Raw genomic sequence first — 15,205 nt, forward strand, 5'->3', positions numbered from 1 at the left:
AAAACCAGAAATATACACTCAAAATATCTTTGTTTTGCATTTTTGACCTTGTTATAGGATCAAAGAGGATAAATGAGAACTGGAGGATTATTATAAACACGTACCTCATGGGTGTGAAACTGTTCTTTAACAACTTCTACATCATTGGATATATCTCCTTGTGCTTGTAATGAATCTTCAGCAGTGAGAAGCCATGTGAGCACTTCCTCTAAAGCAGTTTGGTAGCTTTCAAGATCCATTTCAGACCTCATCCGGATGGTGCTAATTGTCTTTTCTTCAACAGTTTCTAAAAACTGATCAAAATCAAAATTTTAAGAGTAATGCAAACAGCATCTGCTCAGGCAATTCTAAATAGAATGGCACTGTCTGGACTCAACCCCAGCTTTAAAACAAACAAACAAATGAATATCAGGTAGCTAATGTGTGAAAACACTTCTTAGTATAAAAAGAATTAATTGACCAAGATCAGCTAAAATTGAGGGAAATAAACAAATCTCTTAGTAGATTAGATATTTAAAAAAAATATTTAAAATTCTTACCACTTATTCTGAATATTTATGACATTTAAATAATTTTAATAAATACACTGATTTTTTATTTCTAATTTACTGTTTCTTATTTGTCACTTTGAAGTGACAGAGACATTCTTTTCTTACAGCAGCTAGTAAAATTAGATCATCATGAAGGCAGTAAATTGCATGCTGGCATTGCAAGGAATCTATGGAAAACACAATATGAAAAAGAAAATCAGCCCATTATGCAACATGCAATGCTAGGCTTCAGCAATCCAAAATCACTAATTTTGTGAAATTCATTCTAGAAAGTTCAAAAAGCTCAGAAACCTCATGCAAAGTAATATTTTTTTTTTCTTAAAACAAACAAAATTGCATTACTGGTGATTCCTCTTTCCCGAAAAGCCAGCCTTCTATGCATTCTTTAGAAGCAGGTTGATTTTTACAAACACAGAACTCACACTTCCACTGTCTTAAGGCAAGAGAAATCAACCAGATGTATTTACTGATTAGCATAACAGAAGATAAGGACAGAAGATAAGCAAAAAATGCAGGTTTGCTACAGAGCAAGTTCTGAATAAGCTTAGCTACTTTGCTAGCAAATTAATATGAAAAACCCTCCTACATAAAATAGACTGATTTTTAATAAAAAATTATACCAAGCCACTTAATGTTTTGACAGTTCACAGAAATTGTCTCATCTGACATACTTGTGCCAAGAGAACACTCAATTCAGATTCTAAAGCCTTTCTTTGTAGTTTAGGATAGAAAGCTGAAGTTTATATATAGAAATGAACACAGGAAGTGTGAAGTATGTAATGTAATCGTGTAAAATGAAAATGTCAGTTTTCATCTTCAAAACAACAAATAAAGTCTGAATTGTATAGATCTAATAATCACAATTTATACAAATCCCTTTGTTATATGTGTGTTAGGCAAGCTGAAGTATCAGTTGGAACTGTCATCTCTTACATGTTTAAAATAAGTTGAAATGTTTAAAATAAGACTGGATGAGGCACTTAGTGCCATGGTTGAGTTGATTAGGTGGTGTTGGGTGATAGGTTGGACTTGATGATCTCGAAGGTCTTTTCCAACCTGCTTAATTCTGTATCCTGTGTGGAAAGCAATGTTCAGTAACCAAATTTTCACCAGTAAAGCACACTTGGAAATCTGATAGTTGGGGGTTTTGATTTAAAGAAAGTACTATATTACAGGAGTATAAACAATGAGGCATATAAAATGTCCAACATATGTTCCTGCTTCACTAATTATTATTTGAATTGGATGCAACTCCACATTTCAAACAGTATGCAATGCAGTAAGAAATTGAATGACACCACATATTTCTGCAGCAAGACAGTAATGGTAAACTAGATTGCTATCTCCCATCACTATGCAGTCTTGCAGAATTGGTAGAATGTATATTTTATACATTATATATAAAATATCTATTATATATATAGTATATGTATTACACATATAAAATATATATAATATGTATATAAATATATACATAATATCATATTATATCCATTGTTATACTCTATCTTGACTACAGTCAGTGCTATTAGCTCTCTGAAAAATAACTGTACATCCTTGCTCATCCTGTGTACAGAGTGAAAAAACCCAACATGCTCAAATCACAGGAATTCAGACTGTTGGCTCACCTGTAAATAGAATATCAAACACTAGGTTAAATATTCACATTTGGAAGTGGACAACTACTAGCCTCATGTTTGTGCTACAAACTTTATATTAAAAAAAAACCAACACAACCAAACCAAAAAATGTCTCAAAGTAATATTCACCTACATAAAATTTATTCATCCTTTAATACAACCAAAATTTGAGTAGGTAGATCCTGTAGCACCAAGAATAATCCACAATAAAATAATCCACATAACACAACGATTAAACTTCTGAAATTTAGAAATCATAATGGTAGTCAAATCCTTAAAAACAATCAAACAAACCCACCACACAAAAGCAAACACCACAAACTGAAACCCTCCTGTGAGTGCCCTCATTTCTGAATTTATATTAAAAAATAAAAATAAAAAAAAAATCAGAAAAAGTATAAAGTATTTCATACACTGCATTGAATACAGAGACATTAATAGAGACATCCATGATGGCTGTTTCTAGTCATAATCTTTAACACAATGAAAAAATTAGGATACTGAAGTTAAATTCTTAAAGCTACATATTGCTAGGGAGGCTGTATTTTGGGAAACAAAATTTGCTTAATAGGGATGCAGTTTCATTCTTGAAGCAAAAGCTATTCTTAATAAAGTGTTTAATGACTATGTAAAACAAAGTTGATTGGGTGCAGTCAAAGCTATCTACAGAACAACAATGTGAGCATGATGACACAAATGTTAAGGGGGAAAAACAACAGGAAAAACGCAGATGTTTGATGAAGCCTGCTAGGAATCAATCAGACCGTCATTCCACAGACTGTTTTGAAAAATAGCCTGCTGCTTTTGCATGGGAAATAGTCCTGGTTGTTATTACAGACTCATGTATAAAGAAAAAAAATTCTCTGGACCTATATGTTGTCCTCTCAGACACCTTTTTTCCCCTTTGCTGCCACATATCGAAATGTCTAGATAAAAGGAAGAGGGCTTGATTTTTTTACACATTTCACCATCTTCTGCTTCGGTGTGGGGGCTGGAAGACCCTGAGGGCACTTAAGTTTTAATTTAAAGTAGGGGGAGAAATAAAAAGCCTTTGACCTTCAGAAGCCTGAAGAAATGAAGTATGTCTGGCAGCTGTATTAATTAATTCAGACTTTAAACCATGAGCTTGCAGCTGCTTCAGGGAATGAAAGCAAGAGGAAGAAGTGTTCCTCACCTACTATTGTATTATGTTCCTAAAGGGAGGAAAAAAATTGGACAGGTAGTAGCAGATTCTCCAAGAATGTTTCCATTAGTTTATAAAGACTGCTTCTGAGTTCTAGAAATTTGTTGGACAGTTTGAGAAAATAGTTCTGCAGTAGAGATAGTAAAGGCAAAATTAAATCCATAGTAGTTTTCTTATTTTGAAAACTTTCTTTGCAGAACCACAGTAGCTCACCGTATTCACCCTCTAACTATGCCACTTACCAGGTAAGTTTGATACCACCTGCTTATTCTTTCAGTTCCTCTAAGGTTCTCATTATAAAATAATACTTGATGTGTCTTTATATTTGCCAACTTGTAACTATGAAAATGTGAAATGCTAAAAAGTTCTTTGCAATAATCAAGACTCTTTTCATTATCAGATACCATCAGACAGAATGGTTCAATCATTTTAACTGGATACATTGGTCAGACTGCTTGTTACGATATTGTTAACTATTTCTTTGTTCTAAACCTGGCTGGTATTTTCATTTTATTGAGGATTTCAAAACTGCTTTTATGAAGGAAAAATTACCTGGGAAGATGCCTCTCTTTTTTTGGCTATTCATATGAAAATTCACCCAGGTTAGCTCTTATCATAAATCTGAAGAATTGCAGGTTTTGATCAATTGAGATGACTTAAATTTTTAGCACTAGATTCTCCTAGTGTGGGGTTGTTTTTTTAAATATATACTTCAAATGTTTCCACCAGGGTGAATTGGCCTGATAGCAACTTCTGAGATGCAGCAGGTTATTAGTTCATTAAAAATAAGTAAGAGCTAGGCAATGTGCACATTGAGAGGAAAAATCCAGAGCCACGCAATATGGATGAAAGTACATGACGAAGGAAAGAAAATGCTGCATCTACTGACAGAAAAAGGGTAAAAATAATTAATCTCTTCAACTATTCCATTAGGTAGAGATGGTACAAATGATGATTGAAAGAAATAAATTATTTACTGGCATTCAAGAAAAAAAATTGCACCTTAGGATCCCCAGTGTAGATGTAGGCTTAAGGCCATTGGAAGCAGGTAAAAACTTTGGAAACATCCGGGTTGGGAAAAGACTGAAAGTTGTTAGGATGGGTAAGCTAATATTAAGAGTTAAGAGACAGAATACAGAATTAACCAGGTTGGAAAAGACCCTCGAGATCATCGAGTCCAACCTATCACCCAAAAAAATCTTCCTGCAACCTCAAATGATCATACGATTCCTTTGACACATATAGTCAAGTAAATCTGTGGTTCCCAGAAAGGTTTTCTACTTAGCTTCCTTCCTTCAACACACCAGTGCTTGGAAAAAATATCTGTGCAGGTTTCAGGTTAGTAGATGTTTAACCCATTTTCAGACAAAGTATATCAAACATACTGGTTTTATTAACTCTCTAGGGTTTTTTTTTAGTCTGTATTTATTTAAAACTTTTAATTGAATTGAGATTTTTGTTCCAACTATAAAATATATTTCTGATTGAAGTACTACTGATGACAAGACTCAAATTACTTGCCACTCTAACAAAGGCACTTCTTATAGAACCAATTAAGAAACGTTGTTCAAAACAGTAATGTAACGATATGGCTGTGTAAATCAACTAACTGTGACTGAACAGAACTAGTTCTACTGAAAAATTACAAGAAAATTATGATTTCTCCCTCTTAAAAAGCCTAGTCTACCCATCATTCTTCAATCCTTCCCTTTTCTGAACCAAGAACAAGGCACATTCTAAGGGGACGTAAATTCAACATGCTGTTGTGTCATACAGTAGACTCTGAGGTCATTTGATCTCTACATAACACATAAATAAGAGGATTCTTCACATAAAGAAAGGTGAAATTTTCACAATAGAAGAAATTTCTAATCTTAAGTAATAACTTCACAGAACTGTCCATAAGTAAATGGTAACAGAGTGCTGAAAGTATACCACACATGCAGAAGCCTGAGATCTGTTCCCAGTGCTGCTACCAACAAGGTGAGTAACTCCAGATTAGCAAATTCAGCTCCCTTGATGAATGTCTACTGTTTGTACTGTCACATATATATACAAAAGAAAGGAAAAAGCAATTTTATCCATTGATGATGATCAGTCCACCTTAAAATCTTAATTGTGACCATAGAATCATGTAGTAGCATAAAAAATATTCCAGACGGAATAGGCAACAGCAGCATGTATTTAATTTTAATTTTAAAAAATGTGAATTCAAATGCAATAAGGACTTAGGTAACAGCAACTTTAAAGATGACTGTTTGAGGTCTCTTCCAACCTTGGTGATTCTGTGATTCTGTGTTCTGACACAGACCTTTCATATGTTCTATGTTTTTAATTAAATTGTATTCTGAAACTCACCATGAGAAAAGCCATTAAATGTCTAAACCAAAATAGGCAGAGATAGGTTAATGATGTCTTAGCCAAACTAAATACAAACTGATTATCCAAGCAAGTATATAATTATTTCCTTAGCATGTTATATAGGAGACTGAAAAACAAACACACAGCTTTTTCCTTTTCTTTATGGCAACAAAGAGAGAAACAAACAAATGAAGACTCAGCTATAAAAAGTTATTTTGCTAGAATGCAACTAGATATGTCAAGATTAAAACCACAGAAGTGTAGGCCAAGAATAAAAAAGTGAAGCCAGAAAAAAAAACAACCTGCTTTTGATTTTTATTTTTTTTTAATTTATTTCAGTATACTCTTCATTATGAATTTTGCTGTCTTATGGTTCAAAAACCTACTATTTATGGCTTCATCAGTCTGGAAAGAAAAGTAGCCCCCTCTTTGCATCATCCTGTTTAGTTGTTGCTATTACTTCCTTTTTTCCCCTATTCTCTGTCTTCTATTACTGCAATCAGTAATATCAGTGTTATCCCAGAGCATTTTTGATTACGTCAGTCGTTTGACTGACCACCACATTCTCTCTTTTCACTGGGTTTATAAGAAACTGTTTCTCTCACTTGTTCCAAAAAGAATAACTGACAGTTCGCACCAGTTGTGCATGCATATATTTGTTCCTTCCTTCCACATTGCAATCACTAAACTTCAGATTTTCTTTGGTATTTCAGGTATTCAGATCTTTTATTCACTTCTGTTACTTATGCTACCAAGATAGCGCTGCTTTTACTGCTATCACTTTACCTGAGGGCTAATCTTTGCCAGAGCAATATATCATATTTCTTCCCATTTTTTTCTTGTATGTTTGCAAATTATTTCTCAGGCCTCTCCCCATACTCTTTAAAAAGTCATTCAGTGAAACTACTTTAAAAAATCTTTACTCTCTCACTCCAAATCATGCTCAAATAGCTAGCAAACAGCTTCTCTCACTCCAAATCATGTTCAATAGCTACCACGCTCATCTCTATAGTCCACACCATAACAGAAAAGGTATTGCAAGCTCTTTGCACAGGTAACTCTTGCTACACAAAGAATTCAAAGCATGCCTGCATGGTCAGGACCAGACAGCTATGGGCATTCTCCTCACATAAGAGAGGCACACCACCATCAGTCTGACCCTACGTGACAGATATTGGCTGCAATCTTTTTCAATTATTCTATGACATTGCACTATGGAGACTGGCTGGGCTCTGTGGAATTCCCTTGGATGAAGGGACATCACTTCTCCCTAATGAGCCACTTAGCCTTCTCGCAGGCAGAAAATTCTCCAGACAGTTCAGTGCAGCATATTCTAGAGTAACAGTAAAGACCTTGGAGCCAGATGAGCCAAATCTCAGAGATAAGCAAAAGAAAAACTGCCCAGAAAAAAAAGAATAATTTTGTTCTGCTTAGTGAAATGCAGAAAGCCACAGAACTGACTGAAATAAAGGGCAGAAGCAAGAACCAGCCTGCAGAGCAACACAGCCAGACAGTGATATATTTGAAGAAGTGCATGGAAGAGGCAGAAATATACAAATCAAGGCCGATTTTTTACTTTTTTCCCCCCCATTTTCAGTCATCACTGTGAGGGACTCTATGTCACAAGACCTTACAGATAAGAAGGGACAAACAACTGGGTTCCCCAGAGGGCCTACCAGTGGGTACTGTACTGATTTTAACTAGGTCTGTTAGGGAATGTAATACGAATTGTGGAAACACAATCTCATAGGCTATGTCAGGTTACTGCTTTAACATATTTTGTTTTACAGTTACAGAAGACACTGGTACATGAAAATGGAAGCTGCATCCAACTGCATGAGATTAAAAACTGAAGTAAGAAAATCAGGTATACAAAGAACAATTGAATAGTATTAAACTTTCCATGTTGCATATTCTTTCAGTTCTCTATTTTTAGGCACACTAAATGTATTTCCAGTTGAGTTTACACACACAAAATCTGGACCCTGTGAGCCACGTATGTAATGGATACAGGAATTGTTGATTATGAGCCATCAAAGTTAGCTATGAAAGCCTGATTTGCCTTACAGCCTGATTTTCAAAACAGCATTAACTTCTATGAAACAAGCATGTGATAATAGAATCATAGAATCATAGAATTGTTAGCATTGGAGCTCAAGGATCATCTAGTTCCAACCCCTCTGCCATGGGCAGGGACACTTCACACTGGATCAGGTTGCTCAGAGCCACATCCAACCTGGTCTTAAAAACCTCTAGGGATGGGGCTTTTATGACCTCCCTGGGCAACCTGTTCCAGTGTCTCACCACCCTCATGACAAAGAATTTCTTCCTAACATCCAATCTGAATCTACCCATTTCTGTTTATTTTTCCATTCCCCCTAGTCCTATCACTACCTGACACCCTAAGAAGTCCCTCCCCAGCTTTCTTGTAGCCCCCCCTTAAAATACCGGAAGGCCACAATAAGGTCTCCTCAGAGCCTTCTTTTCTCCAGACTGATGCAATTAGCTCTTCAAAAGGTGAGGGCACTTGGGCAAAGCTTAAATAACAAATCTGATCAACTGGAAGGCTGTTGCTGAAGTTGTTCACAAAATAGAAATTTAGTGCAGAACTCGCACTGAAATAAACTAACTGGTTTAGGATACATGTGATGAACCTACAGACCTCTGAAAATGCATAGATTTTTATGCCAGAATACTACTTTCCATTAATGTCTGCTCCCACAGACCAAAATCCAAATTACCAAGCATATTGACACAGAGGTATGTCAGGAACGAAAAGTCCTACAGTATAAAGGCCAGACGATAAAATATCTGTCAACTACACAATTTTATCATGCTTCTTTGTAGAATTATAACCATATAAATCTTAACTTAGTTGACCTGTATTTAGCATTGCATTTGGTTTTATTTTCTGTGAGTTTTAGCTAGCAAAAGCAACTAATCTATACTGTTTTCTAATGTGAGAAAATGAAGTTAATTTTTCAGCTTATTTTAATCACTACAGTCAGTTACCAGTCCTGCTATCATTTCTGACTACTAAGCCTTGATAATTCTTTCCAAGATCTTCATTACAGACCATCTAGTCTTCACAATAAGAATATTTAACTCCAAACCTCTTTTTATATATTCACACAGTACAATATCAAAATGCCTTCAAAAGCATCAATAGCAAGAGCAATTAACTATAAAGCGATACATCTATAATATGACTCTCTTTTCTTTTGAGAAATAAAGTCTCTGGGATAAGAGCCAATTAGTGGACATATTAATTAGTTTCTGTGAAGCTGAGGTTGAGGTCCTGGAGATGTCAGAGTATTGCACATTACATACTATTATAGCTGGAAGGCATGATTAAAAAAGGTGGTTTTGCAAAGTCATCTCTAAATCTTAAATAGTCAGATTTGCTTGAATAGGCTGAATACCCCATTCATGGCTCTTATGTGGTTTATCCTTATTACATTTAAACTTTCCTTAAATGTATTTCAGCTTCTATTAAAGAGGCTCTCCTCCAACAAAAAGCACTTCAAAGAATATATTTTAAATTTCAAATTAAAAGCTAACAAAAAAAAAAGCTGCTGCAGAAGTGGTTCAAGTGATTTAATGTTGTGGTTTTTGTTTTTTTTTTTCCAGATTCTGTAGCCTGACCACCTTGCTTGTAGCTACATGTTCTGAATAATAAATAAAAAGCTGGAAAAGAGATAAAATGATAGCAAATCTTCTCACAATGGTTTTTTTTCTCATTTTCTGAATGCAGAGCCTTAGGTTCATAAACTAGGTAATAATACAGAAAATATTACAAGGGTTTTCAATAGATAATACTAACAGAAACTACCAAGAAGTGTTTCTGGAAAATTATAGAATAAACTTCTCTAATTATGTACAAAGAAAAGCTTGGAAAACAAAAGGCCTGGAAAACAAAAGAAAAAAACCAAACCAAACCAAAAGAGGACAAAAATCCACTAAGAATCTGTAAGTATAAAGACACCAAATGTAGCTCAGGGAATGTATGAACTATGAATCAGTAGAGTTTAAGCAAGCGTTACACAGATGTTTCAAGACTTTTAATCAGTCAGGTGTAGGTCAAACTTTTTTTGCAGCTATATGTGTTAGCATATGCTGTTTTGAAATTTTTGGCATGAAAAATTCTTCTGACCTAGAATTAAAACCTGTGATTATTATTTCAGGGAAAATATGCATGGAGTTTTTATATATGTAGCATATGACATTATTTATTATTATTATATAGCAATTGACATTATTTCTTCTCTTGCAGATATAAATCACACATCTTTGTTATTTTTGCATGACAAAAACCAAAGGTAACTGAAAATAACTACATACAAATGCATTCTAAACACCTTTATGCTCTCATACATTTATTTTTGCAGTTCATATTAAACAAATAACTGTTAACTGAGGCATAATTGCTATAATGTAAAACATGTTTATTAAAAAACCTGTAACTGCAGTGATGTCATTTGAGGTGATGTGATCCAAAATCACTTTTGGGTTCTGCCAAGAGGGAATTTGCAGAATTAAAATAATGACTAGTTTATAACCGCTAATGAGGCAGGTGTGAAAGCACAGTTCAAGAACAGCGAGTTACAGGGTATTTTTATTAATTTGTTGTTCACTACAGAGACAATGTACAACTGATGAGTGGTTGAATAGCTGCTAAATTCTTTAACAGACACTAATAATACAATAATCTTGACCTCAGAAAAGGTATTATGAGTGTACTATTTTGAAATTATGTGCTTCTTTACCATTACTCTTTCTTCCTTTACACTTCTGTTTTAATCTTTCATTTTCCCCTTTCCAGTTGAGATCTAGCAAGGAGCAATTTCTTAATTGTGGAACTGCAGACTTGTTTTTCATATATATATATACATATATATATATATATATCTCCTAGAACTAAATTAATTATTTTAGTTCTTCAAATGACTGCCAGAGTGTTGAAACAGAATCTTTACATAGTTTAAACAAATAAGTTTGCCCTCATGTGGCAGAAAACTGCAGATGCTTCAGAGGTGTAATTTTACCCAGCAATGTTATACCTCCCTATATCATATAAAAATATATTAATATTTAATAAAATGTCCTAACACATGAGTATTAACTGTAGGTATTACATCAAATATCCACTGCAGAAGCCATTGTACTCATTTACAGAATGAGAACAAAGCCAGAAGCAAGGTTGAAGGGTGGAAAGAGAAGTTAAAATTTGGAAAATTAGGAGGCTGAACATGAATGAATTGCTAAAACTTAGTTTAAAAGCCAACAATGCAGCGAAGAATTGCTTTGAGGCTGAATTTAAAAGTGACAGAAAAAGACTAAAGTAGCAAAACATGGCTCAGCATAATAGAGAAAGCATTTACATGGTGACACAGAAAAGATAGAAGAGCATTGTGATTAAGAACGTGAGTAGGAATAAATAAGGTCAGAGAAATAATGAAGCTAATTTTTAAGACCATGGATACTGGAAGCCAACTGTGTTCTGAAAAGGAACAGACAATTATAAGCATATTAGAGAGTGTTTTTTTAAAGGTAATCATACTGAAAATTGCATAATGACATATAGAGTCAGAAGTAAGATACAACCTATATGGTGCAGCGGAATAAATTTATTATTCCTCACAATATTTGCAAATCTAATGCAGATAAGAAAACCTCTGCAATCATGTAGACAGTGTTTTCACACTGCAATACTAATTAGCATGAATACAGTGTTGTAGAATCTCTATTTCTTGATCCTACTGTCAAATTCAAACTCAACAAGTTACTCCTAGCAAACTATTACTGAGTACAGGAGCACTGTGTTTCTCATAATGGTTTCTACAAACAGCAAACATTTCTGCTAGCATATTTTCTGTGCATATAATTAATAGCATCCTCTTTTTCTTTTCTGTTTTTTTGTGTGTGTGTGTGTGTGTGTTTTGTTTTTTTTATGAAATGATGGTACTGGAAAATACATAAAACTGAAGAACTGCTATTTTCTGTTTAAAACCAAAATGAACTGTTCATAACTACTGGTTTATATTGGATTGCATTTCCTTTTCTTAAAGCCTAAGGCTTTAAAATTCACAAACTGCAATATCAACTGACAAAAAAAGGGTTTATGAAATTGTTATATGTAAATATATACATTGTTACATGTATTATATATAGTTATATATATTATTATATATAAATCCAGCTGGCAGCTGGTCACAAGTGGTGCTTCTCGGGGCTCAGTGTTGGGACTACTTCTGTTTCACATCCTTATTGATGACCTTGATGAAGGCATAGAGTGTGTCACAGATGACGCCTAGTTAGGTGAAAGTGTTGATCTGCACAAGAGTAGGGAAGCTCTGCAGGGGGACTTGGTTAGATTGGATTGATGGGCCAATGTTAATAAGATGAACTTCAAAAAGGCCAAATGCCAGGTCCTGCATCTGGTTCTCAACAACCCCAAGCAACACTACAGGCTTGGGGAAGTGTGGTTGGAAAGCTGTCTGGCAGAAAGGGACCTGGGGGTTCTAAATGACAATCAACTGAATGTGAGCAAGCAGTGTGCCCAGGCAGGTGCCAATGGCTTTTATTACAAAATTATGCTCTATTACTGCTTTTTAACTTTTATAGCAGTGAAACAAGAAAATACTTTAAGTTGAATTAGAAAGATCAAAACAAAAAATCAAACCAAAACAAAAATCAAACAAAACAAAAAATCAAAGCAAAACAAAAAACCCCTCTTACTTCAGATAATCAAAACTAAATAGTTCATGTTGATATGATGTACCATTGCCAAAAGATCTTTGAACTTTTTCCCAGGAAACCAAGCTGCATACAGTAACATACCCCAAAAAAGTCTTCAAATATTTCAGTCAGCAGCTCTGCTTTATCCAGCTAACCACGGCAGATGGACCACTAGTCCCACATGAATAAGCCCAAATCTCTCCTATCAAATTAGTTCCCTCTTACAAGCTAACAGCATTAGGTCACCAATGCTATATCATTGGAGGCAAAGGACAGAAATGGAAAGGATACATTAAAGGTAACAAAAACACAAAGCCTGCAAAGCCCTCAAAGTGCAGACCTTACACGTAAGAATTTCTATACTGCATCTCTGTTCTGAAATTGCTAAAGGTGTTTCATCATTCAGTTCACTGGAACTACTTGAGACAAATTCCAGCACATATTAAACAATCAAAGCTCTTTTTTTTCCTTCAAACAAACAAACAGCAAAAAAACAACCAGCCAAAGAGGTATTATCTTTCAAAGCTATGCTCTTTTAAAGGTATTACTTCCTACTCCTCCCTTTAGCTCACTGATAACCTCAGGCTAACACAACCATACTAATGAAATAGCCTGGAATACTTTTAAACCTCAGAAAACTAGAAAGCTAAATTCTTTAATACCATAGGGTACACAGAAATGCCTCTGCTGTTTGGAATCAACACGGAAAATCTTTGGCTATCTTGCATTGTACACTTGTACTTGAAGTCTGTACAAGCACACAAAGCCCACAAAGTATATAATGCAGTATCTTACAGAGAAAACCTTCTACACAGGCATTACAATGCATAGTTTCTGCTGCTTCGAAATCACTGTGGGGAAGAAAGAAGCCAGCACACTTTAATGATCAGTAGAGATAAGCAATCTGGCCTTTTCAAAGGTCACTGCTTCAGGTAAACATGCAGACCTGCCTGTGGTACAAATGTGAACTAACAAATACAAGGCATTGCCTACAGATCCTCTAAGGATACAGTTGTTATAAATAGAAGGGAAAAAAAATGAAAATGTTTATCCAATTTCTCAAAGTGTAATGATTTGGGGAAAAGGACAAAAGAAGCTTCCATTGATTCTTTCATGGAGTGGGCACTTTGTCCATTCACTTCTCAAAATCCATCATTTGCATTTAAAACAGAGAATTGCTTGCCATGCACCAAAAATATCACCAGTTTTGCCATGGAGAGTGTACCTGAGGGCACAAAGGTTTTATCCACATAAATCCTAATTATTCTAACAGAGTAAAACATGAAGCTAATTCCTTGAAGTAAGAGCTTACATTTCAAAAGCACAATTCATATCCTCTGCTCATTTTTTTAAGCTATCTAATCTCAAAACATTCCTCAGTTTTACATCAGCTAAATAAAAATCACAGACGGGATGATGTAACATGGGATGAAAAGTTTGGTTAAATTATACAAAAGTGATGTAATTAACACTCACCAGAAGTAATACTAAATAGAAAGTGGAATACTTAGTGTTTGCATCATGGTCATAAACATTTAGCCAAGACTTCAGGTAATTCCCTGAAAGCTATTATATGTTAAAACAAGAGTCTCCTCTGACACTCTGCAGAAAATCAGGCAAAGAAATCTAAGATGAACCTACTGGGGTAAACAAATGTTTTCTTGGTGCTGAGGGACAGAAAAAATAATTAAGAAAAAGGAGAGTCTGGAGCTAAATTTCTCCCCTGTTCTTGAGCAAGTGAGCAAAACATTCTGCTGCTGAATCAGTATTGCAGTATTTCTTTAGGTTAGGTGTTTTGGTGTGGGGTTTTGTTTGTTTGGTTTGGGGTCTTTCATTTGTTTGGGGGTTGGGGGGGGGAGTGGGTTAGGTTTTGTTTGTTTCTGGGGTGAGTTTTCATTTGGTTTGGTCTTTTTTTCTGGGAGGGGACTAATGATGATTTTCAGATGGTGACAGAAAAATATGATTAAATTACATATGAAGTTATCCCTGCTCTCTTATTTTACTAATGTCAACTGTAGACATACCAATCATTAAGAAAAATAGTGAAAAAGCTAAATTGTAAAATAAAGTAATATTATCTAAAATTATGAACAAAAACTTTATCATAGTATTGAGAAGCTCACATGATATACAGAGACTGTAAATAATAACAAAACTGTTTGGAGTAAGGTTATAATTTTATCCCCGGACAAACACTTTAAATTGCTTTTGTATGGTAAACTCTTCTGTTGATTTAAGAGGTTTTCCAAGAGACACGAGTTCGTGTCTTCATTTTCTTTTTGCATTTGAAAGGTTTAGTTATGTGTAAGGAAAGAATGCAAAGCAAGAATCCATCTTTCAAATCAGATCAAATATCAAAGGTGATACCCAAGGAAATTAGTAAAATAAGTTTCATATATAGAGAGGAAATCCAAGGTCAGTGCACCTTTCAAAATCACTGAATGCATAAACTAAGTATTAAAATGTTTGACAGTCTCCATGTTATTTGACTGTTTGCATTTAAAGAGAATCCATCATTCCCACTAAAGACTGACAGTATCAAGCTAAGAGGAAACAACAGTATCATCTGTGACAACAGCCTTAAAATTTTGAAATGTCCACTTGGGAGGAATATAGAAATTTTGGCCAAAATTTGTGCAAGAAAATATTAGGGCTTTCAGGTATACTTCTAAGTGATAAACAGAGTAAGAATTCAGATAGGAAGGATGAATTTAAAGACACATAGATTGTGA

General features: G+C 34.6%; 1 protein-coding gene across 1 annotated transcript in view; it reads right to left on the reverse strand.

Annotated features, from left to right (window-relative positions):
* The window catches only part of DMD (dystrophin), a 1,125,431-nt gene that overhangs the window by 739,967 nt on the left and 370,259 nt on the right, over positions 1-15,205 (reverse strand). The window contains exon 9 of the mRNA XM_054165818.1: positions 105-293. Coding sequence (XP_054021793.1) covers positions 105-293 — 189 coding nt within the window. The remainder of the gene's footprint in view (positions 1-104; positions 294-15,205) is intronic.

The sequence above is a fragment of the Dryobates pubescens genome, chromosome 12, assembly GCF_014839835.1.
Source record: "Dryobates pubescens isolate bDryPub1 chromosome 12, bDryPub1.pri, whole genome shotgun sequence".
NCBI lineage: Eukaryota > Metazoa > Chordata > Aves > Piciformes > Picidae > Dryobates > Dryobates pubescens.